This window comes from Grampus griseus (genome assembly GCF_964374135.1).
Source record: "Grampus griseus genome assembly, chromosome: 14".
Lineage (NCBI taxonomy): Eukaryota > Metazoa > Chordata > Mammalia > Artiodactyla > Delphinidae > Grampus > Grampus griseus.
The window spans coordinates 1937150-1960332 of NC_139008.1; the positions used below are offsets into that span (position 1 = coordinate 1937150).

Consider the following 23183-nt stretch of genomic DNA (forward strand, 5'->3'; position numbering starts at 1 on the left):
AATGCGTATTTTACCAAAATTTAGAAAAAAGAAAAAAGGTCTAACCAGTTAATAAATCAACTGTTTCAGTTGGCTTAAATGAGAAATTCTCAGGAAAGCTTTTTTAAGGGCAGCCAGAATAGAGCAAGCCTCGATTTTTCTAGGTGCTTCTTTCACAAGTTAACTAAGTGCTTCAAAGTCTGATTACGACTTATGGATTTTATCGACCATCAACACCCTCCTCCCTCCCAGCTTCCTTTGAGAATTCCATCTCTCAATAGAACCCCGTCCAAGTTAAGGTCTGATTTCCTCCACCACACCCTGACCGATGATTCCTGCTCGCATGGATTTCTCCACCCTCTGTGTGAGGCAGGTTCCCTCTGCAGGCGTCTGGACCCTGGCTCTGGGTGAGGGGAAGGGGTGAGGTGCTCCTTCTGCAGCCCATGGCTGCAGGGAGCACAGGAGAAACTCCGCATATGTGACCTGGATAATTAAACAAACACTGCACCCCAGGCGTGGTGTCCGGGGCTACCACACTTCTCAGAGTCGACCTAACAGGAAGGCACTGCTGCCCTCTCTGATTGCGGAGCTGAAGCTCCACAAATATGGAGCAAAAGTGATGAGTGAGGCCGGGGCTCTTCCCATTCCTCCAGCTCACTGAGCACTTGCTGAGGTTGACTAAATTTGTTAAAATCTGGTAAAAGGAGGTGGGAAGGAGGTTGACGCTACCATCCTTCGAAACTTTCAGATTAATAGTACGTTATAGCTAACCAGAATTATTTAAACCCTAAGATTTCTTTCAGAAACAATGCATAAGATTTATAAAATTGTTTTCTGCAGACATTAATTTTTCTAATTCATTTAAAAATGTTTCCATGGCCTTTTCTGATTACAAAAATAACACATATTTCTACCTCAATTAAAATTTTTAGGTAATTTTAAGAATATATATTTTTGTACTTTTAAACATATATAAAATAAAAAAGGAAGATAACAACTGAGATGGTTCAGTGGATATGTTTTCTCCAGCTTTAGATTTTCTATGCATTTATATACACACACACACACACACACACACACACACTATTTTTTCACTTTCTAAACAGAGACAGGACTCTCCTGTATATATAACTGATTTTTAATCTGCTTTTCCCACTTGATTTTTCAGGGACTTCTTTCTATGCCAACACACAGTTCTCTTCTAGGTTTTCTAACAGCTGTATAGCATTCTGTCGCGTGGTCAGTATTCTAATTTAGTCAGCCAACCCCTACTGGACAGTACTTAGATTATTTCCTTTTTGTTTCTCCTTTTAGAAGCAATACAATCAACACTGTTCACAAATAATTTCTGTGTATTCATCTAATTATATTTTCCCTTTCAAATTCTTATCATTATTCTTATAAATTATGGCGTCATATAAGGAAAGTGCATAAAAGAAAAATGCACAATTGAACTGACAAAACAGCAACCCCCCAGGGCCGGGAGCGGACCATGACCTGCACCCCAGAAATGCCCTCATGATATGCTCTCTGACTCCTATGCTGATGCTGGTGATACTATTTCTCAACCTGTCACTTCTCCCTTGTAGTTTTATCCCATTAGCATGTGTTCCTCAGCACGGTGGCTGCATTTTTAAGGTACTCATGCTGTGCGTATGTGCGTTTCATGGCATGAAGGTGCACGCGCACAATGCGCGTTCTTCCGTGCCTGCCTTCTTTAGCTCAGCGTCACACATCTGTTGAGGGGAGCTGTCCTTTGCCCACGTTCTCTGCAGTACTCAGGCATAAAAATCAGTGTATTTACCATCTTACTCTTGAGGGACATTTGGACTGTTTCCAATTATGAATAATGCTGCTATGAACATTTGCATACCTGCCTTTGTGTGTTCCTAGGAGTGGGACTATTCAGCAACAGGGAATACATATCTTACGCTTTAGTGAACAATACCAATCTGTTTTCTAAATTGGGGGCCCCAGTCTACACCCCCCACCCCAGCACCAGGATGTATTCAATATGAGAGTTCCTGTTACTCCACATCCTTGCCAATTCTTGGAACTGTCAAATGTCTTAGTTTCTGAAATCTGGTGAGCGTATAATATCATTTCCTCTTCTCAGAAATGCCTTTCAAGCCTTGAATCCATTTTTCTATTGAATTGCCTATTTCTCGCAGGTTTGTGGAGGTTCTTTAAACACTCTGGACACGTTTCCTTTGCAGGTTATAGATGGTGAACGTGTTCTCTGGATGAACCGAAGTTCTTAATTTGATGGTAGTCAAAGTATTAATCTTTTCCTTCTGCATTTGCAGTTTTAATGACTTCGACTCTTCCCCACCCCCAAGATCATGAAGATTCTTCTATATCACCTCCTAAAAGATATATCGTTTTGCTTTTCATATTTAGGTCTCTAAGCCATTTGAAATTGGGTGTGTGTATAGGGATCCATTTTCATTGTTCCCTATGCGGTTCCACCAATTTGCTTACCTTATTCTGTTCCAATACCTCCACTATATTGGTTATTAAATTGTTTTAAAAAATAAATCTCAGTATCTATTACAGAAGGGGATAGCAAACTTTTTCTGTAAAGATCCAGATGGTAAATGTTTTAGGTTATGGTGACCACATACAGTCATCCTTACTGCATATTCTTCTTCTTCAAATGTAAAAAAAAAATTTTTTTTAAACTAGGGGTTCAAACAAAAATAAGCCAAAGGAAAGTTCCCCTTCAGGCAGTAGTTTGCTGACCTCCATGAAGAGCAAGTCCCGCCCACTTTATTCTTCTTCCAAAGTGGTGTGACATCATTCATCCTCAGGGGAATGCAAACCAAAACCACAATGAGAAAAAGAAAACAAAGCTGAAGGACTCACGCTTCCGGATTTCAAAACTTACTACAAAACTACGGTAATCAAAATAGTGTGTTACTGGCATAAGGACAGATACATAGACCAATGGAATAGAACTGAGAATCCAGAAATGAACCCAGACATGTATGACCAATTGATTTTCATCAAGGGTGCCAAGACCACTCGATGGGGAAAGAACAGATGTTCGACAAATGGTGCTGGAACAGCGGATGTCCATGTGCAAGAGAAGGAGACTGGACCCCTACCTCATTCCATATACAAACATTCACCCAGAATGGATAGACAACCACAATGTAGTTGAGCAACCTAAATATAAGAAGGAAACACAGGGGTAAACCTTCCTGATCTTGGATCCGACACCAAAAGCATGACCAACAAAAGAAAAAATACCAGGCAAATTAGTCTCCATTCTTTCTTATGTTTCAAACCCTCCACCTGGAATCCCTTTCCTCTTGCTTCCTGTGTAGCCCCTATGATTCCTTTAGGAGGATTTGCTGATGATCAACTTTGTTTGAAGATGTCCCTTTTGTGCCCTCAATTTTACAGAATTCTAGATTAGGAGTTACATTCTCTCACAGGCATGACCTCAAAGTATCGTTTATCTTTCTGGCTTCTGTTGCAGCTTTGGGGAAGAAAACTGTCATACCGTCACTCACTGAGAGTTAATCTCTACCTTTTTCTGTAGCTACTTTTAAGATGTTCCTCTGTCTTTGGTTTTCCGCAGTTTCGTTATGATTTATCTAGTTATAGCCTTTTTAAATTACTCATCTTGCTTGGGATTCACTGGGATTCTTGACCCTGTGATCTGATACACTCTGTCAGCTGCTACCTGTTCCAGTACTGCCCCTGCCCTGGTCTTCTTTCTGTAAGTCCTGCTTAAAGGTATATTAGACCTTCTCACTTCATCCTTGATACCTCTCAGCCTAGCTTTCATCTTTTCCCTGTTTTTGTCTCTCTGTTCTACATTCTTGATACTTTCTTCCAATATTTCTTCTACTTTATTAATATTCTCTTTTATGGGGTACAAACTACCGAGATTTTACTTTTGGTTTTTGTATTTTTCAATTCTAGAAGTTCTGGTTTGTTCTTTCAAAATATGTTACAGCACTTTTAGTAAGTTTCCAGCTTTTCCTGAAGATATTTTCTAACTTTTATTTCTTTATACACATATAAAGTTATATATGTAGAAAGAATAGTTGTTTATACACATACTTTATACGCACAACTTTACATGGGTATAAAGTGTAGTTGTTTCAAAACCTGTATCTGATAGTCTAATACCTGAAGACTGTGGGTCCATTTCTGCCGTCTGTTCTTTCCTCTGATTCTAGGCATTGTGCCCTGTCTCCTGGTGACTTTGGCTATCTCTGTGATGCCCTCTGTCCTCAAAAACATCATTTGCGGGGAATCTCCAAGGTTTAGGACTCGAGTGTCTTTTCCAGAGAGGGTTTCCATTTGCTACTTGGGCACACTACCTGTCTGGTGTCACTTTAACCTAAATTCAGAGCACTGGGGTTCTTGGACTGCTCTTGTAACTCTGGGTGGCAAGTCCCCTGAGGAGCCGGTCTACAGGGGGGTCTTCTTTTGCCTCCTCCCTCCTCCCTGCCCTGGCTCAGCAGCCAAGCAAAGCTCTCGTCTCTCGCCGTTTTGTGGGTTTCCTTATGGCTCATCCTCACCCTCTGAGGTCCCAGCTTGTTATGGAAGAGTCTCCTACCAATTCCTCAACTTTGATGATCTTAAGTTTCTACCTCTTTCTGAGCCCCTGAAAAGTCTGTCAAACATCATAGCTCAGGTTCATGGTTTAGATCACCAGCTCTCTCAGGAAATAACTGCTGCTCGGGGTCTGCTTATCTCTCGAGGTTCAACTCTCTCTTAGGGTTCGGCCTGGTCATACTTTATAATCTTGTCAGCGCTTAGCTGCTTTCATAAAGTTATTTTTAACATTTTATCTAGCATTTTAAATTACTTTCAGCAGAAGTCTCTAGATAACTAGTCCACTGTAATTAGAAGCCGGAAATCTTATAATTATGGCTTTAGGATAAATTCCTTGGAAGTTGAACTACCTCCAGAGGATACAGCACTTTATGTTTTGACATAAACTGAGAAACTGAATCACATTATACTCCCGCCACACATAGGTATGCAGGACCTATTTCGTATGACCCCAATCAGCCCAGGACATTATTAATCACCACCAATCTAACCGACAAAGATTATCTCATTACTGCTTTAATGTGCATTTCCATAGTTAGTAGCAAGGCTGGTAATCCTGCTTCTTCTTTCACTCAGTCTTCTTTTATACACTTACAAGAGCTCTCTCATGCAGGCTGCAGCTGTTTTATAATCTCTCTTAACATATAGAAAACACCTTTGTTTTAGGTTGCGGATTTTTTTTCTAATTTGTCATCTGTCTTTTCACTTCCTTTATGCTGACTTTTCCCATACAACAGTTAAAAATGTTTACTTAGTCAAATCCATTATTCTTTTTCTTTGGGGTTTCTGGCCTTGTTATCATGCAACATATTCTATTATTGATTCTACTATATATCACATTTCCACCCTGGGCCATTAAGTCACTGGCTTACAAACCCTCCAGAGGTAAAGGTTTACAGCAACATTTTTCACAAAGATCTATGTTAAAATGCGTAACACTTCATTTTTTCTTTTTTTAAGGAATAGCTTTTTTGAGGTCTGTAAGTATATAATACTCTTTGTGATTAATGAAATGGAGGGGAAAGGCCAGCATCACAAGCAGGAACACATAAGTTTCTCACCAGCACATGATCCAAGAATAGCAAATACCTCCGCTTCCTGCTTCTGTGTCCTCAGGCAAGAGCCACCCCAGAGGCAACTAAGAGTGCCGCCCTCTGCGGAGCTGGGTCCAAGGCCTCGACATGCCTCCAGCAACTAGACAAGGTTCCTGTGCCCTCATCTTGGCTGGGCCATTCAGCAGCTTTGCCACTTCAGGCACATTTCTTCAACTCCCAGGCCGCAAACTGCCTCAGTATCAAATAGGATTTGGTTAGAGGGTTTCTCAAGTCCCTCTGACCTTAACAGTAAGTTTTAGGAAGACTGAGATTTTCCCCTATGGACCACATTAGCAAAGTTAATTTAGTTTGAAAGGTTAAAAACTCACACACACACACACCGTATCAAACCCAAACTAAGAAAGTAATTGCCGATAATTCCATTTTCTCTAGAAATTATTCACTAACTTCTGACATCAGAAAAAAATGATGCATTCTTCAAATATATGTATGTATGTGTATATCTAGCTGTATGTGTGCATGTCTGTGTATCTGACTATAATTAGACAAAAAACTGTGGCACCTCCACACCATGGAATATGGTTCAGAAAAGATATTCCATCGATACTGCAACAACCTGGGCGTATCTATCTCAAGGGCATTATGAGTGACAAGCGTCAGCCTCGAAAGGTCACATTCTATCTGATTCCATTTGCACAATATTCCCCAAATGATAGAATGTTAGAGATGGAGAACAAATAAGTGGTTGCCGGGGTGGGGGATGGGGGAGGGAGGAGGGCAGGGTGACTATAAAGGGTCAGCGGGAGGGCTGCAGGAGGGTGGTCACACCAATCCCACACACGCACAGGGTACCGGTGGCCGGTTCATGGTTTTCATATCAGACTGTAGTCACGTAAGATGTAACCTGACCATTAGGGGAAATTGGGTGAAGGGTGTGAGGGACCTCTTTAATCTATCTTTTAGACCTCCCATGAATCTATAATTATTTCAAAATAAAAAGTTAAAAACAAAATGTGTTAGAAAAAATGAGCACCTAGTGGTGCTTATTCCCAACAGAAAAAAAGAAGCAAAGGGTATCAATAGCAACGCACAAAAGAATAAGTATAAATGGCTAATAAACACACGAAAAGAACTAAAAATCATGGGAATTTTCACTTATCAGACTGGTAAAAATTTAAGAAGAAGAATAAAACTAGTATGACTGAGGGATTGGAGGAAAATCCTCTCATACACCATTCAAGAAGGTACAGCTGGTAGGAGTGTAAACTGGTACCATTTGCTGGCTTCAGTTTTCACTAACTAAACCCTAACCAAATACTACCTGGAGACTTCAGAACACAACTCATCGCCACCCAGCACACACTGGGACTGACACCACCTGGGGGAGGTGTGGGGTCTCTAAGCTGCTTTTTAACTTTGCCTTCCTCAGCTCAAGATCTTTCCTCTTGGCATTCCTAACGGTAAGACCTGAGGAAACGAGGGGCGATTGATCTTCGCAGAAAGACTGGGCCATACAGTCTGAAATGTGTGTCCTGGCGGAGAGCACGGTGCCAGACACGTTTGGATGGGCACGGGTGTGGCTGCACGTGCTTTGTGCTCTAGGTGCTGGGCCGGACATGTGGAGCAGCCTGGGAGCCATCGCAAAGAAGAGAAATGGACTCTCCACCAGTGTCCGAAATTTGAAAGATAAAATACCGGGCTCAATATCGACCATCAGGCCTGATGCTGAAAGAATCCCTAAGCTGGACGGGCAGTGACACTAGGTAACCTACACACTCGTCTCCGGGTCTCAGATGCTCAGACCCAACCACTCCTCATCGCCCCCGGCACCACCACACTCAGTTCAGCCACCGTCACCTGCCACCGAGATTACGGCAAAAGCCTCCAAAGGGCTTCCCTGTTTCTTTTATCCATTCAGCTGCCAAAGTGATCTGAGTAAAACGTAAATCAAACCGTGTCACTCCTCTGCCCAAAGCCAAAGTCCTTCCAGTGGCCCCTCACAAGGCCTCCACAAGCCCCTCTGCTCTGAAGACCCCTCCCCCCATTTGCTTGCTCTGCGACACAACACTTGCCCCCACCCCAGGGCCTTTGCACTTGTTACTCTTCTGGGCTAGAACACACTTCCCTCCTCCCCCAGGGCTTGCCTTCCCGTCTCCTTCAGAGAGTTCTCAAACGCTACTCAGGGGAGCTCCATCAGTTAGGGCAACGAGCCAAAACATGGAGGCTTCAACAACGTGGGCTGGGGTGCCTCGGCCACATGGTGTGTGTTGCTTCCTCTTAGGGTTGCGCTGGCTGCCCACTGCCCACGTTCTCGACACTGGACGGCTTGCGGGAAGGAGGAGAGAGGCCGGGACGGACTGTCCGGTCATTTTCAGGGCCAGTCTCAGACCCTGGTTCCAAGGCTGCACCCAACCAGGGAGAGTAGGACATGCAGCCTGGCCCTGTGGCCACATTCCCAGCTCGGCCACCACGATGGAAGGGAAAACAAAAGGTGGGGAGGCCCAAGAATCGCTGCGGAAACTCCCCGTGACCACCCTGTTTCTCCATCGAGGCTCCTCTCCACACTCTCTACCCAGTTCCCTGCTTCACTTTTCTCTAATCACACAACATGTATGCTCGTGCATGCGTGCACACACGAATACACATACTGCATGTGCGTGTGCACACACATGTCTATTACTAATTTATTTACTGTTGCTCTCCTCTTGTCAGAAAGTCAGCTCCACATGGGCCGGGATTTTTTGTTTGTTTGTTCGCTACTATTTCCCAGGATTTATAACAGTGCCTGACACGGGGTGGCTGCTCCACAAATATTTGCTGAATTAATGAATTCCATGAAATTAAAAAAGACACACGAGACCGTAAGCACAGTTGCGAGATTTCACAGTTAGCCCGAATGTAACGCTGCGAGAATAGCACACCCGGCCCTGCCCTCCCTGGGGCCCACACAAAGTACCAGCAGCCCCCCATCACCGCCCCCCTCCCCCGTCATCTCAGAGGCAAAAGGTCCAAAAAGGGCTCTGGCAGAGGCTGCAGGACCAAGTTCCAGCCGGCAGGGGGCGAGGGCAGGGGCGGGGGCGAGGCGGGCGCGCTGGACCGCACCTGCATGAAGCCGCCCTAAAAGGCAGAGCGTGGACTCTCCTTCCGCCCCCTCCGCCCCCTCCTGTCTGGCTGGGACGCAGGCTGGTGGCCAAGTCTGAGGACAGGCGCCACGGAGTAGGACACGGGGAAGGGTCTGGACAGAGACCCACCCGGCTACCCCTTCGTTCATGTGACAGGGAAAAGGAAGAGTCACTGCTGTTTGGGGTTTCCCATCACATGAAACCCAGCTTCACGGTAAAAGTACAGACACCCAGGAATCTTGCCACCTGCCACAAACAGCAGGGGACCACTGGCGTTCGAAGTAGAAAGACTCTTGGAAATGTTCCAGACTGCGCCACAGGAAAATCTGGGGCTGAAGGCACCGTCCCTATCACACTTTCTGGGGTTCCTTTGTCTCCCTCTGATCTAAACCGTGGATTACGGTATTTAAAAAAATCAAGAGAGGGGCTTCCCTGGTGGCGCAGTGGTTGAGAGTCCGCCTGCCAATGCAGGGGACATGGGTTCGTGCCCCGGTCCGGGAGGATCCCACATGCCGCGGAGCGGCTGGGCCCGTGAGCCATGTCCGGAGGCTGTGCTCCGCAACGGGAGAGGCCACAACGGTGAGAGGCCCGCGTACAGCAAAAAAAAAAAAAAAAAAATCAAGAGATACGATATCTTAATAGCAGAGAAAAGAGGAAGAAGCAAAAGGATTACAACGAACAAGGGGTGGACCTGGGAAACACTCAAGACTGGCAGAGAGACCTCTAGACTCTCACAGCACTGCTACCCCCAAATAGCACTCGGGTGTCACCTGTCACTTGCCAAACATGCTGCTACTTCAGGACTTATTCCTAGTCAACCAGCTACCATGACACTGTTCCTCAAGTTGCTGAAAGTAACCACCAAGCCATTATAGAGTAGATTCCTTTCATAGAAGGACAGGGGACTGGGCACAGAAAATGCCCCAAATTGCCTGTTCACTATATGTCACTTTGTTTCATGTGGACTCAAAGAAAGTTACAAAAAGTTACTGTGGCTGCAAATCACCCCATCTTCCATCTAGCCCCGCCCTCTAGCGCCTCAGAAACTTCCTTACTAAGAAAGCTCAGGGAAAGAATTTTGAAACCCAATTAAAATAATACTATCAAAAGCACAGGCAAGTTACCAAAGGAACATTAACCTGGGGTGTCAGGCCTTTCTGGAAAGTGACTGGTTCATTCTTTTTTTTTTCTAAAAAGGTGTACGCACCACACAGCACAACCTGATGTTTGTTTCACGAATGCAAAGGAGAATTCTGGGCACTACTTTATCCCAGAGCTTCACCAAAGAAGCATTCCAAGCCTGAGAACCTGTAAACCATGGTTCTCCAGCCCTTAAAAGGCACATCCATCGGGTGAGGGGTGGGCAAAGACCACAGGCCATGCTGACAATGTGGACCATGCCTCCGTGAGCTGATGCAATAAACCCGGAGTAATTCCGAAGCCCCAGACATTACAAAAATTGAGCCCAACACGTGGATTTTATGTCAGGAACTAGGCGGGTAATTCCGGTGATTCTTCTTGTAGTTAGCACGTTACTCACTTCGCCGCAGGGTAATGTTCCTCTTAAACCCTCACACCCAACTGGTTCTAACGCAGCAGCACACACACACACAACCGCGATGGATCTCTCCTCTACATCTAAAATTCAGCCTGAGAGTGAGCCTCTTCTAGCAATTTAGCCATCTCTGGTAGTGTTACAAAGACTCAATTCCAAACACTACAGAAAAAAGAAACCTCTGTAATTAGCAGAATCACTTGACTTCCAGAAATCAAGAAACACTGTGCCATCAACAGAAACTCCCTCCTCTGAACTGAGCCTCCAGCTCCATCTTCCAAAGCCAAGAGGATGGAGACATTTTCAAGAGAGCACAAGGCCCTGCCACTTTGAAATAGGAACCGGAAGGAAGTAAAAAACGATTCACAATACACTGAACTTTTTTTTAATATCCAAGTGTGAAGCAAAAAGCATCCGAGGAGAGAACAAACTGTACTCTGCATGTGTGCTGAACATTCATCTGTGGAAAGTCCCCCAAGCTTCTGAACAAGCGAATGCCAAGCTCATAATCGGACAAGAGGAAGTTAGGTGAGGACTCGAGCAGAGGTACCAAACAACCCTGTAACTGTCCAATCCTCTAAGAAAAGACACACGGAACCCACAGGAACAGTAAGCTGTTAAATGCAGCTGCTGGGCTGCAATTTCAAGAGTACAATTGTGAAAAGCAAAAACTGGTTCCGTTTATCCCGGCAGCTCTGTACCTACTGATTCTCCCTGCTCACACGGCATGTTTGGAAGGCACGACGATGATGAAGAGGACGATTAACTAGATAACAAGCAAAGAGCTGTGCAAAGAACCAGGAGCGGTAAATCCTAAGACTAAGGCCTAAGGCTAAGGGAACCCCTCCTGCCCAGGTCCAAGTTCACAGGCCCTTAACCGGACTCCTACAGGAGCCCCCCATGGCCTTCGCCTCCAGTCTGCCCCCCTTCAGCCCATCGTACGTGCTACCGACAGAGGTTTCTGGAAGCACTGGCAATCGGGTCTGCTCCTCTCTCTTTACACCCCTCACTGGCCCCTCTGCTTACAGGTGACTCCCAGCTGCTCGGTGTGGCCCGCGTGGTCAACCCCCCACCCCCGCTGTGCTGCCTGCAGACCACGTGCCCGCGGCAGGAGGGTGAGGGGTGGAGACTCACCCAGGCCTCGGCAGCCCTGGACAGCATCTCCCTGCACGGGACCCCTCTGCTCCGGGAGGTGGCAGGCACTGCCGAGGCCTTGCTCAGGGGCAGCCAGGCCAGAACTGACCTGGCAGAGGAGGGGCAGAGGCCCGAAAAGCGCGGAGAAGCAGCGCAAACCACACGTAAAGCTCCCGCCTCACCCCCAGCCCCGCACTTAGCCAACCGAGTCCCTTATCATTAAGGCAGTTTGAGTGGGAGAGCTGTTCCCTGCATACCAAAGCCTGCCGACCGGCCTGGGCGGCCTCTCCTGGGGCAGCACCGCTGCTCGGGCTGCGCGGAGCTCTGCAGCTCCCTGGCGAGGCTCCCCCTGCCACCTCACTCCCAACCGTGCCCCTGGTTCGTTCCTACCTAATCTTGAGAGGATCTCCTCCAAAAACATCTCCCCACTCCTCCTGCCAGGTGGGATTGCCTACCTTTTCCCTTTATGCCTGATGTAGCTGGATATTCCTGTTATACTTCTCGGCACACTTTATTCCAGCTGTTTGTTTGGACATCTGTCTTACCAGCTCTGTGAGGACACTGCACTCGACCTTGGCAGAGTGCCCAGCACACAGAAAAGGCTCACGGGAAGAGCACCCACCACACCGCCCGGCAAGGAGGACCATGATGTGCAAGTTCCCAGTCACTATCAGTGCAGGACTTACACACACACAAAAGAGCAGCGGTCCCCCTGCGGCACCATTCCAGAACTAAACCCCAGGTTAAAAGGTGTATGTAACAGAAAGCAGATCACGGAACTACTATCCATGTGCTGTATCATAAGCACGTTAGTTAATGATAATTTGCCAGATGTGTTTAACAAGTTCGAAATTCTCTTACTGGAGAAAGGGCATGTAAGTAGACAATATTTATGTGACTTATACTTAGGACAAAAACTTCTCTTTGAGTGTGCTTGTCTTCCTCAAATGTGTTTTAAAAGATAAGGTCTAACATAGCAAGGTTATCTTCCTTTCTTTTTTATGACGCCAGAGAAGTGCTATCGAGTCCTGTGTCTAAACGGCAGTCAACATCAGTGACTATGCAGGAACAGGTGACTTGTGAGAAGGGCAAGCCTTCTCCTTTTCGGGACAGGGAGAGACCCCTCTGAGGAGGAAAGGCCCTCACAAGGCAGTCACCAGACACTGCCTTTCTTCTTCCCCTTTTTGTTTCTGCCTCTGCCTGGAATGGCAAGGAAAACCGAGGGAGCAGAGGAAACAGGCGGCGTCTAACACCTGGCTGACAGCAGGTCTCACGGCGGCTGGGTCTCCACTGAGAGACTGTCAGAGGCTCTAAGAGTTCCGTCGCCTGGGGAGGGAAGAAAGGTAACAAAACTAGTTGCTGAAACATCACGCTGGAAAGGTTTCTGACACTAAGCAAAGGATCTGAAGAGAAAACTGACCACACCATGTTAAGACGCTTAGGTTGCAACTGTCTATCTTGACATAAAGACTACTAAGGGCCTACTGTCCATGGAGTTAACAAGATGCTCTATAATTTTTTTAAATAAAAATATAGAAAAGTACGAAACATCAGAATAACAGACACTCACACACCTACCCTCCAATAAACAAAATCAGCAGCTCCATGTCTGCTTTTGGTCATCGCAGTTCAAAAGCACACAACATGTGAACACTTGTCAGGTAACCACACCCTCACAAAGTCGGGCTGTTTGAAGCGTAAGATCAAAACGATGGGATGACGGACCCACCTGGAGCCAACCGCCCCCTAATCACTCGCCAGCTTCAGGTTCAGAGCAAAGGCTCTCTGGAGACAGGCTCACTTTTGGCCTCACTCCCTGCCATGTCCCCAGCATACTGCACAGTGCCTCGCACACAGTAGGTGCCCCAGAAATGCTTAACTAGTAAGTGACTAGAGAAAGAAATAAGCAGACTGGCCTTTTAGGCCCGAGTTCCTCATAGTGATTGCTAAGAAGACAGGGCCCTGGGGACTTCTCTGGTGGTCCAGTGGTTAAGACTCTGCGATTCCACTGTACGGGGCACGGGTTCAATGCCTGGTCAGGAAACAAAGATTCCTGCATGCCACGGTTGAAAAAAAAAGATAGGGCCTTGGGAAGCCATGACCTTTGGGCTTATTTCCCCATGTGTAGCGAGCCAAGGGCTCCGTGTACCAGCCAGGAGGGCCCTTCTTGCTCCAAAACACTGCGCACCACCGAGACCGGCGAACGCTCAAGTCTCACAAAACCATCCCACCACGCTGTTAAACACTACTTGCAAATATTCAGCTCAGGACGTTTATATTTCCTTCTTTGGTAAATTCTCAATTGATAACAGCAATTTCCAACCAAGCTCTGAAGACACTAGAATCTTCTTCCCCAGACCATGTGAGTCTATTGGGGCGGAGGGGGAAGGGGAGACTTAAACCACGATTTCACACTTAGATATTGTGCATTCCCTCCCTGTTTCTGATATTCCTGTCCTTTAGAAGATTAAAATTTCCTTTCTATGGCAACTCTGTCTTCTAGTTCATCTGACTCTTTCACTTTAATTTTTAAACTTAACTTGAGAATGAATGTGAAAATGAAAGAGTTATAAAAATGTCATCCTTCAGATCCACCGATGGACAGTAAGATTAGTGGGCAAAAGCTTGCAGAGAAACAGGGTATTTGCATAGTTGCAAAGTATCTCCCCCAAATATTTATGTTACAGAGACAGTAGTAACTTTATAGTGGAGAAACCTGGCAAACACCCTGTTAACCGAGTAATCAAGGCTCACATCGCCAGGAACTGGACATATCGAGAGCGTGTACCCCTGACAGGATGCTCTGAGCAGACACATCACTTCAGTGGTTTCCTTGCCAAAAAATGCATCATCTCGTTCTAATGATGAGAAAACACCAGACAAACCCAAATAGGGACATTCTACAAAATGACTGACTGGTGCTCTTCCAATGTGTCAAGGTCATGAAAACCCAGGAGAGACCGAGGGGCTGTCACTGACAGCAGGCTCAGGAGAAACAAGGACTATATGCAGGGTGGCGTCCGGAGCCCGATCCTGCCTTATAAGAAGGGCTTTTGGAGGAAAAGCGGTTAAACCTGAATGAGGTCTACGGGTTAATTAACAGTACCGTACCAACGTCAGTTTCCCGCTTTTGACGAGTGTGCTACGATTGTGTAAGATGTGAGCATCAGGGGAGATCAGGTGAAGAGTACATGGAAGCTGAACTGAGAGGATTACCAGGCAGACTGTGCAGAACCCCACAAATAAATGAGAAAAATACACATAACTCACTAGTAAAAAACTGGCAAAAGACATGAATAGGCATTTCCCAGAAGAGGAAACACATACAGCCAATAAGTCTGGGAAACGTCAATTAAACCCTAAGGAGATACTATAAAAATAGAGCATACCTTGGCTCCTTCGGCTAAAAGGAGATTCTTAAAAATTTTTGAAGTCTGATAACACCAAAGACTGGCAAGGATGAGAGCAACAGGAGCTCTGTGCTGCTGGCAGAAGCACAATTGGTATAATCACTTTGGAAAATAATGTGACGTATCTTGTCTATTTGGAGGCATATATGCCCTACAACTGGCCAATTCCCCTCCTTGGTAGATGTCCTGGAGGCCCCTGAACACGTGCACCTGGGGGCGCACGGGAGAGAGCGCAGTGAATTTGTCTGTAATAGCAAAACATGGAAAACGATTCCAAAGTATACGCACGAGAGAACGGATGCACGCGAGTACGTCCACACAACAGGGTAGCAGACAGCAGCGAACATGAAAGGACCACAGCCACATGCACTGCATGAATAAATTTCAAAATACTGGGTGAAAACTGCAAGTCACGGAAGAATACATACAGGATGAAACCATTTATGTAAAGTTTGAAAACAGGGAAAACTCAAGACTTTTTAAAAAATAAATACATAGTATGGCAACACCATAAAGAAAGGCAAGGGGCCGGTGACTGAAAACTTGGGAACCCGTTTCTCAGGGGCAAAGGGATGTGAAGGTCAGTGTGATTTCTGGACACCCCCCAGGGGGTGTATTTATATCAGCCAGGCACATCTATTCTAGTTATAGGAGAAATATGATACTCATCTTCATATGCAGTCAATGTTGAAGGATACTTAGGAAAAAACCAGAATGCAAATAGGCTAAACACCCCAAATTTTCTGTTTAAAGACTCATATCCTAAATGAAGCTAAGTGACAAAGATGACGAGGCTGTGTGAAACTTTCAGACCTTAAAATAAAAGGAAAGAATCCTAAGGGGACAACTCGGAAGGGTTCAGGTTAGCTTCCCAGGCATAGATCTGAAAACATTCATGATTTGCCAGGCAGGACCCATACTTCACAGCTGGAAAGTTCTCTTAAGGACACATTCATTTCCTACTATGAACAAGATCTAGAAAATGTGAGTTCCTTGAGTTACACCAATCTTGACTATTTTAAGAATCCTTCATATTCCTTGGACAGAAACATTTATCTAGTCTGAGTTAATTAATTTTGTTCCTCTCAAACCATTTAGATAGCTTAATTAGCCTCTGTTATGTGTTTCTGTTCTTAAATATCAGGGTTTAGAGCAATTTACAGCTTGCCCGTACTTTTACAGTTTTTAAAGGAAATTCTACCAAAGGTCAAGAACACAGTCGTGTAGTCCAGACAGAGGGCTCACTCACCAGCTGAAACTCGCTCCTCCGGCTGAAAGCTTCCCTGATGCCAGAATCCCTCCAGAGCGCGCTCAGAGCAGGTACGTACAGCTGAAAGGTGGCAGGCTCCACGGGCAGCCCCGCTTTGTTCTCAAAGGCCATGAGGAACATCCCGTGCTTCTCATTTTCGGAATACTGCCAAGGAATACCAAGCTTGTCTCGTGCATCAACCAGAACCCTTGAGCCCTAGGAAAGAAAAGAAATCAAAGGATTTCATTGTGCTGCAAAGGCGAAATCACAACAGAGAACCTCGATGTGGGCATTAATCGTCATACAGCAGAAAACTCACAAGCTGCAACCAGGACTTGTCTCTTGGTTTGTTTTGTCCTGGCATGAATGTCTTGCTCCCAGGAATGTAACTGTATTAAGACAGATGGACACACAGATCACATCACAGGCCTGCCCTTTGCTGTCACTCGTTTGAAAAGGTCCCGGAAGGCAGAAAATTGAATGGGGAAGAAGCGGCAACAAACTCAGCAAAGTGACATTTGCAAATGAAGCGTGAACCACGCCAGTGAAAGAGACAGTGTTTTAAGACAACTACAACTGTAGTACTACAGCTGTCATCATCACTGAAGTCCGGCAGCTCCTCAACACCAGAGGATACACTGCTCATCCCAACTTAAAAGGAGTGGGGAACGTAAACACACAGGCAGTCATGAGATGGAAACAGACCGAAATGGACACAAGTCAAGAGGCCCGCCCACTGAAAACAGGAGCTGGGGGATCACATTCTAGATTTGCGATGATGAGAAACTATTTTTCATTGATTTGCTTATTTCCTCACTGTTAAAAATAAAGTTAGGATTTTCTGCCTTTTCCTTACCTCACTGACAGGGTCAAGGGGACAGAGAAACAGCCTAAACTAAAATAGTATTAGGGAAAGTGGCCAAATTGTGGAAAATACTGTCGTGGTGAAAACTGCCTCCCTGGGCAGGAAGGAAGTAGGTCTATTCCATCTTTCTCAGGTGAGTACTTCAAAGTTAGCAACACAGCATCTGAGGAAGTTTCTAAGTTCTCCGGACTGGAGCCCCTGAACACTCCCTGGCAGCATCAGTACTGGATGAGCCAGAGCAAAAGGGCCCCTCCCTACCTGGAAAGGCCTTGGCTGGCTCCGAGTGGCTGGGGGCCTGGGGCGATGGACAGCAGTGCCCTGTCCCCTAGCGCAGAGGGCGGCAGGACACCACTGCCCAGCTGGTACTCGCTGTTTTCAAAACAAAGAACAGCCTTTTGGAGTATAAGTCACGTAACATACAATCGCCCACTGACAGTGTGCAGCTCGACGGTTTACCCCAAACCAGGGCAAAGGAGACGAGTCCGTGCTGCCTGCCTCTGCTGTAGCACCTGCCTTGAACCATCAAGGTGAGTGGTAATGGTGACCAGAAGCTAGCTACAGTCTCCCCTCCAGACCCAGGGACCTGGACTGCCTGGTTAGAGATGTTCCTGTGAGCTCCCTCCTCAGGGTCCATATGCCCATCTGCCACTGGTGGCCATGGCCTGTCCTTCTGATCCACAAACTTGTTTAATGCTTCCCTGGGGCGAAGCCCTGAGATAGGCACTGTGGGAAAAGAAAATGCTTATGAAGCAATGTCCGAGCGCTGGACGCTCAGAATCTGGCTAGGGAGACAGATATGTGGATTAAAAAAATTAACACCCATTGGGCTTCCCTGGTGGCGCAGTGGTTAAGAGTCCGCCTGCAGATGCAGGGGACACGGTTTTGTGCCCCGGTCCGGGAATAGCCCACATGCCGCGGAGCGGCTGTGCCCGTGAGCCATGGCCGCTGAGCCTGCGCGTCCGGAGCCTGTGCTCCGCAACGGGAGAGGCCACAACAGTGAGAGGCCCACGTACCGCAAAAAATAAATAAATTAATTAAAAAATCAACACCCACTAATAATAAAAACTCCCAGAAAACTAGGAATAGAGAACTTCTTTAACTTCATAAAGAACATGGGCAAAAACTCTCAGCTAACATCAAAATCAATGGTGAAAGACTGAATGCTTCCCTCTAAGAATGAGAACAAGACAAGGATGCCCACTTTTATCACTGCTATTCTGCATGGTTCTAGCCAGTGTGGTAAGGTGAAGGAAAGAAATATAAGGTACATGGATTAGAGAGAAAATAAATAAAACTAAGCCTATTTACAGATGAAATGATGGTCTACGTAGAAAATCCAAAGGAATATACCAAAGAAACTCCTAGAATTCAAGTTAATTCAGCAAGGATATAGGATATAAAAATCAACCTACAAAAGTCACCTGGCTTTCTATATACTAGCAATTAACATATGAAAATTGAAATTTAAAATGCAATACTATTAATAATCACACAAAAATGAAACACTTAGGTATAAATCTAAGAAAACATGTACAGGATGTGTATGCTGAAAACTATAAAATGTGTTGATGAAAGAAATGTGTTGATGAAAGAATTCAAAGATCTAATAAATGGAGGGACATACCATGTTCATGGATTGGAAGCGTCAACATAATAATGATGTCAATTCCCTCCAAATTGATATACAGGCCTAACAATTTCTATAAAATCCCAGCAAAATCTTTTATGGATATAGATATAGATATAACTATTCTAAAATTTATATGGAAAGGCACTGGATTAACTAAAACAATTGTGAAAAAGAAAAATTAAGGGGGAGGAATCCAATTTCCAGATTTATTACATAGCTACAGTGAGCAAGACTATGAAGTATTGGTGAAGGACTAGACACATAGATCAATGGAACATAACAGAAAACCCAGAGATGGTCCCACATAAGTATGGTCAATTGATTGTTTTGAAGACCCAAAAGCAATTAAATAAAGAGTAGCCTTTTCAATAAATGATGTTGGAGGAATTGGATGTCCATAAGCAAAGGAAAAGAAAAAAACCAAAACCTTGGCCTAAACCTCACACCTTATACAAAATTGACTCAAAACGTAAAACTACAGCATAGGAGGAAAACTTCAGGACCTACAACTTGGCGAACAGTCCTTAGACATGACACAAAATGCATGGTTCATAAAAGAAAAATATCGATAAACTGGACTACATCAAAATTAAAGCTTTTGCTTTGCAAAAGACTCTCTTAATAAAATGAAAAAACAAGCTAGTGACGGGTAGAAAATATCTGCCAACCACATATCTGACAAAGGACTCATATTTAGAATATACAAAGAATGCTCAAAACTCAATAGTTAAACAAACAATCCAGTTGGAAAGTGGACAAAGGCATGAAGAGTTGTTTCACCAGAGAGCACACACACAGCAAGTAAGCAGATGAAAAACAGGATGTCCAAGTTCACCGGCCATCGGGGAAAAGCACACTAAGACTGTGATGAGACATCACTACACGTCTATTAAAACAGCTAAAACAAAAAGCAGTGACAACAAGTGCAGAGATCTGTGATCTCTAACACACTGCTGGTGCACATGTAAAATGGGACAACCACTCTAGAAAATCGTTTTTCAGTTTCTTAAAAAAATTCAACATACGCTTAACATACAACCCAGCAACCTCACTCCTGGGCATTTATCCCAGAGGAATGAAAATTTATGTCCACACAAAAACCTGTGCAGGAATGTTCACAGCAGCTTTATTCACAATGGCCACAAACGAGAAACAACCCAGATGTACTTCAATAAAACAAATGGTTCGACTGTGGTACCTCTGTACCATGGAATACTATTCAGCAATGAAAAGGAACGAACTACTAAAGCACACAACTTAGATGGCTCTCAAAGGTCACATACTATGTGATTCCATTTATATAATATTCTTGAAGTGAAAAAATCACAGGGATGGAAAACAAAATTAGTGGCTGCTAGGGATTAGGGCTGGTAGAGGAAAGAGGGTGAGTGTGACTAGAGAGGGGAGGGGGATCTCTGTGGTGACGGGGCAGTTCTGTATCTTGATAAGCAGCGCTGGTTACACAAAACTACGCAGGTGATAGTTAGTCTCAGAATCCCACACATACATTGTACCAATGTCAGTCTCCTGGTTTTGATATTGCACTATAGATACATAAAATGTAACCACTAGGGGAAATTTCCTGTGAACCTATAATTACTTCAAAATAAAAGTAAAAAAAAAGTTAACTAGCAATTACAGCGATATATGTTCCAATGACATGGTGTGGAAAGGGAAGATTACTAGAGGCCAAAGGAAGAGAGACTGGTAGGAAGAGGTGAGGCTCAGAAAACCCTAAGTGCCGAATAATTTCAACAAGTGGCAACAGTGCATCAGAACCGACCCAGAAGGGAAACAGGACTCAAATCAATCCTCAGCTCTCCTTCCTCCCTGTCCCCTCCTCCACCCATCCCTGCACTCTCTCTGGCGACATCACCCCGACTCCCCCACCGCCCCAGAGGACAATAGTTAAAATGTTCCAGAACCACGGAGACAAAGATGCTTCACATTCTCCACATCACGCGCAACAGCAAGCATCCGAGCGCAGAGAAAGGAGAAGCGATTTCTCTGGTGAGCTCCTAGGCAAAGGGTCACAGCACCTTTGTGTGAATCACAGGAAGGTTCCCGCAGGCTCGGCAAGGAGCTGGGTCAGGACTTCAGCCCCACCTGCCCCCGAGTCAGGCAGCCAACACACCTACCATTCATGATGGCTCTGCCCGCACGACTCAAATGCAGCACCTCCGACTTGACACGAGAGCTATCTTTCCAGTGCTCTGTTTATGAGTTAAAAAGTTTACTTCCCAAGGAGCACACACAGCCTCACTCATGGGTTAAAGCGAGTCTCTACTCCCTCGGGAATTGATGTTGGAGGCAAAGGCAGGGAACCAAACAGGCCTTTAGAAGCCTGAGCCGTCGTTTACCAAGACTGCTTTCAATGCTGCACAGACCAGGCCTGCCCTAATTACTGGGGTGAACATAGGTTTGGCTTAAAAAAGCCCGGTGTATCCAAAAGCAGCCTGTGTTCCCACTGCACACTGCCACCCAGGCAAGCTGGAACTGGTCCAGATTAACTTCACCCAAACACGAAGAAAAGGCTCCTTATTTCTCCTTTTTAGAAATTCAGGGAAATTGGCAAAACTGCTGACCAACTTTGAATTCTACCAGTGAGCTATAGTCCATTTTCTATATCTTACTCACTTCATTTGGAGGGAAAGGGCATCAAGAAAAAAAGATCTCTCTTTTGCCCTTATTTTAAATTATTCTAGCCAAAAACTACTCTCTGTTAACTTTGTTCTGAATCTCAAAGCTGAGCTCTACGGAACTTTTCTACTCTGGGACATCTGCTTAAAATCTGAGTCCGCTTTTTCCTCCTTTTCAGCGGGAGCTTAAGGTCTTTGGAAATGTTACATTCACTGTATTTTGCAGAAATGATAGTTATATATATCCCCATCATGATATAGAGTTGCTAAGTCTTAAAAAATACTAATACAGCAGGCATAACAGAATAATAAAACATCTTGCCCCATCCTTTTTCAATAAAAAACCAACTTCCTAAAACACAAAGGCCAGGACAATTCTAAAATCCATATATACTCACAAAAGAAAAAACTAAGGCAGAAAACAATTTACTGAAGTCTCAGTAATGGCTATTTAAAAAGCCCTTCTTTCAGTAACAGTGTTACTGAAGTATTAATTTTTTCAATAACCATGCACTTTTATTCAGTTGCCCAAATATAAACAGTTAAAGTATTAAGCAGATTGATGACTTCATCTCAATACTATGTAACACTTTAGACTGTTCAAAGAACACATTTTTTTGAATTTTAGTTTATTTATTTTTTTATACAGTAGGTTCTTATTAGATATCTATTTTATACATATTAGTGTATATATGTTAATCCCAATCTCCCAATTCATCCCACCACCTCCACCCCACCGCCACTTTCCCCTCTTGGTGTCCATACATATGTTCTCTACATCTGTGTCTCTATTTCTGCCCTGCAAACTGGTTCATCTATACTATTTTTCTAGGTTCTACATATATGCGTTAATATACGATATTTGTTTTTCTCCTTCTGACTTACTTCACTCTGTATGACAGTCTCCAGATGCATCCACGTCTCTACAAATGACCCAATTTCGTTCCTTTTTATGGCTGAGTAATATTCCATTGTATATATGTACCACATCTTCTTAATCCATTCATCTATTGATGGGCATTTAGGTTGCTGCCATGACCTGGCTATTGTAAATAGTGCTGCAATGAACATTGGGGTGCACGTGTCTTTTTGAATTACGGTTTTCTCTGGGTATATGCCCAGTAGTGGGATTGCTGGGTCATATGGTAATTCTATGTTTAGTTTTTTAAGGAACGTCCATACTGTTCTCCATGGTGGCTGTATCAATTTACATTCCCACCAACAGCGCAAGAGGGTTCCCTTATCTCCACACCCTCTCCAGCATTTGTTGTTTGTAGATTTTCTGATGATGCCCATTCTAACTGGTGTGAGGTGATACCTCATTGTAGTTTTGATTTGCATTTCTCTAATAATTAGTGATGTTGAGCAGCTTTTCATGTGCTTCTAGGCCATCTGTATGTCTTCTTCGGAGAAATGTCTATTTAGGTCTTCTGCCCATTTTTTGATTGGGTTGTTTGTTTTTTCAATATTGAGCTGCATGAGCTGTTTATTTTGCAGATTAATCCTTTGTCCGTTGATTTGTTTGCAAATACTTCCTCCCATTCTGAGGGTTGTCCTTTCGTCTTGTTTGTAGTTTCCTTTGCTTTGCAAAAACTTTTAAGTTTCATTAGGTCCCATTTACTTTTGTTTTTATTTCCATTACTCTAGGAGGTGGATCAAAAAAGATCTTGCTGTGGTTTATGTCAAAGAGTGTTCTTCCTATGTTTTCCTCTAAGATTTTATAGTGTCTGGTCTTACATTTAGGTCTCTAATCCATTTTGAGTTTATTTTTGTGTATGGTGTTAGGGAGTGTTCTAATTTCATTCTTTTACATGCAGCTGTTCAGTTTTCCCAGCACCACTTATTGAAGAGACCGTCTTTTCTCCATTGTATATCCTTGCCTCCTCTGTCATAGATTAGTTGACCATAGGTGCGTGGGTATATCTCTGGGCTTTCTATCCTGTTCCATTGATCTATATTTCTGTTTTTGT

General features: G+C 44.5%; 1 protein-coding gene across 3 annotated transcripts in view; it reads right to left on the reverse strand.

Annotated features, from left to right (window-relative positions):
- Positions 1-23183, reverse strand: part of GNA12 (G protein subunit alpha 12) — a 116736-nt gene that overhangs the window by 49611 nt on the left and 43942 nt on the right. For all 3 annotated transcript variants that reach the window (XR_014297661.1, XR_014297662.1, XM_082669518.1), the window contains exon 2: positions 16080-16295. Coding sequence is in view for 1 of the 3 variants with exons in the window: in XM_082669518.1 (XP_082525644.1) it covers positions 16080-16295 (216 nt within the window). In the remaining 2 variants the exon portion in view is untranslated. The remainder of the gene's footprint in view (positions 1-16079; positions 16296-23183) is intronic.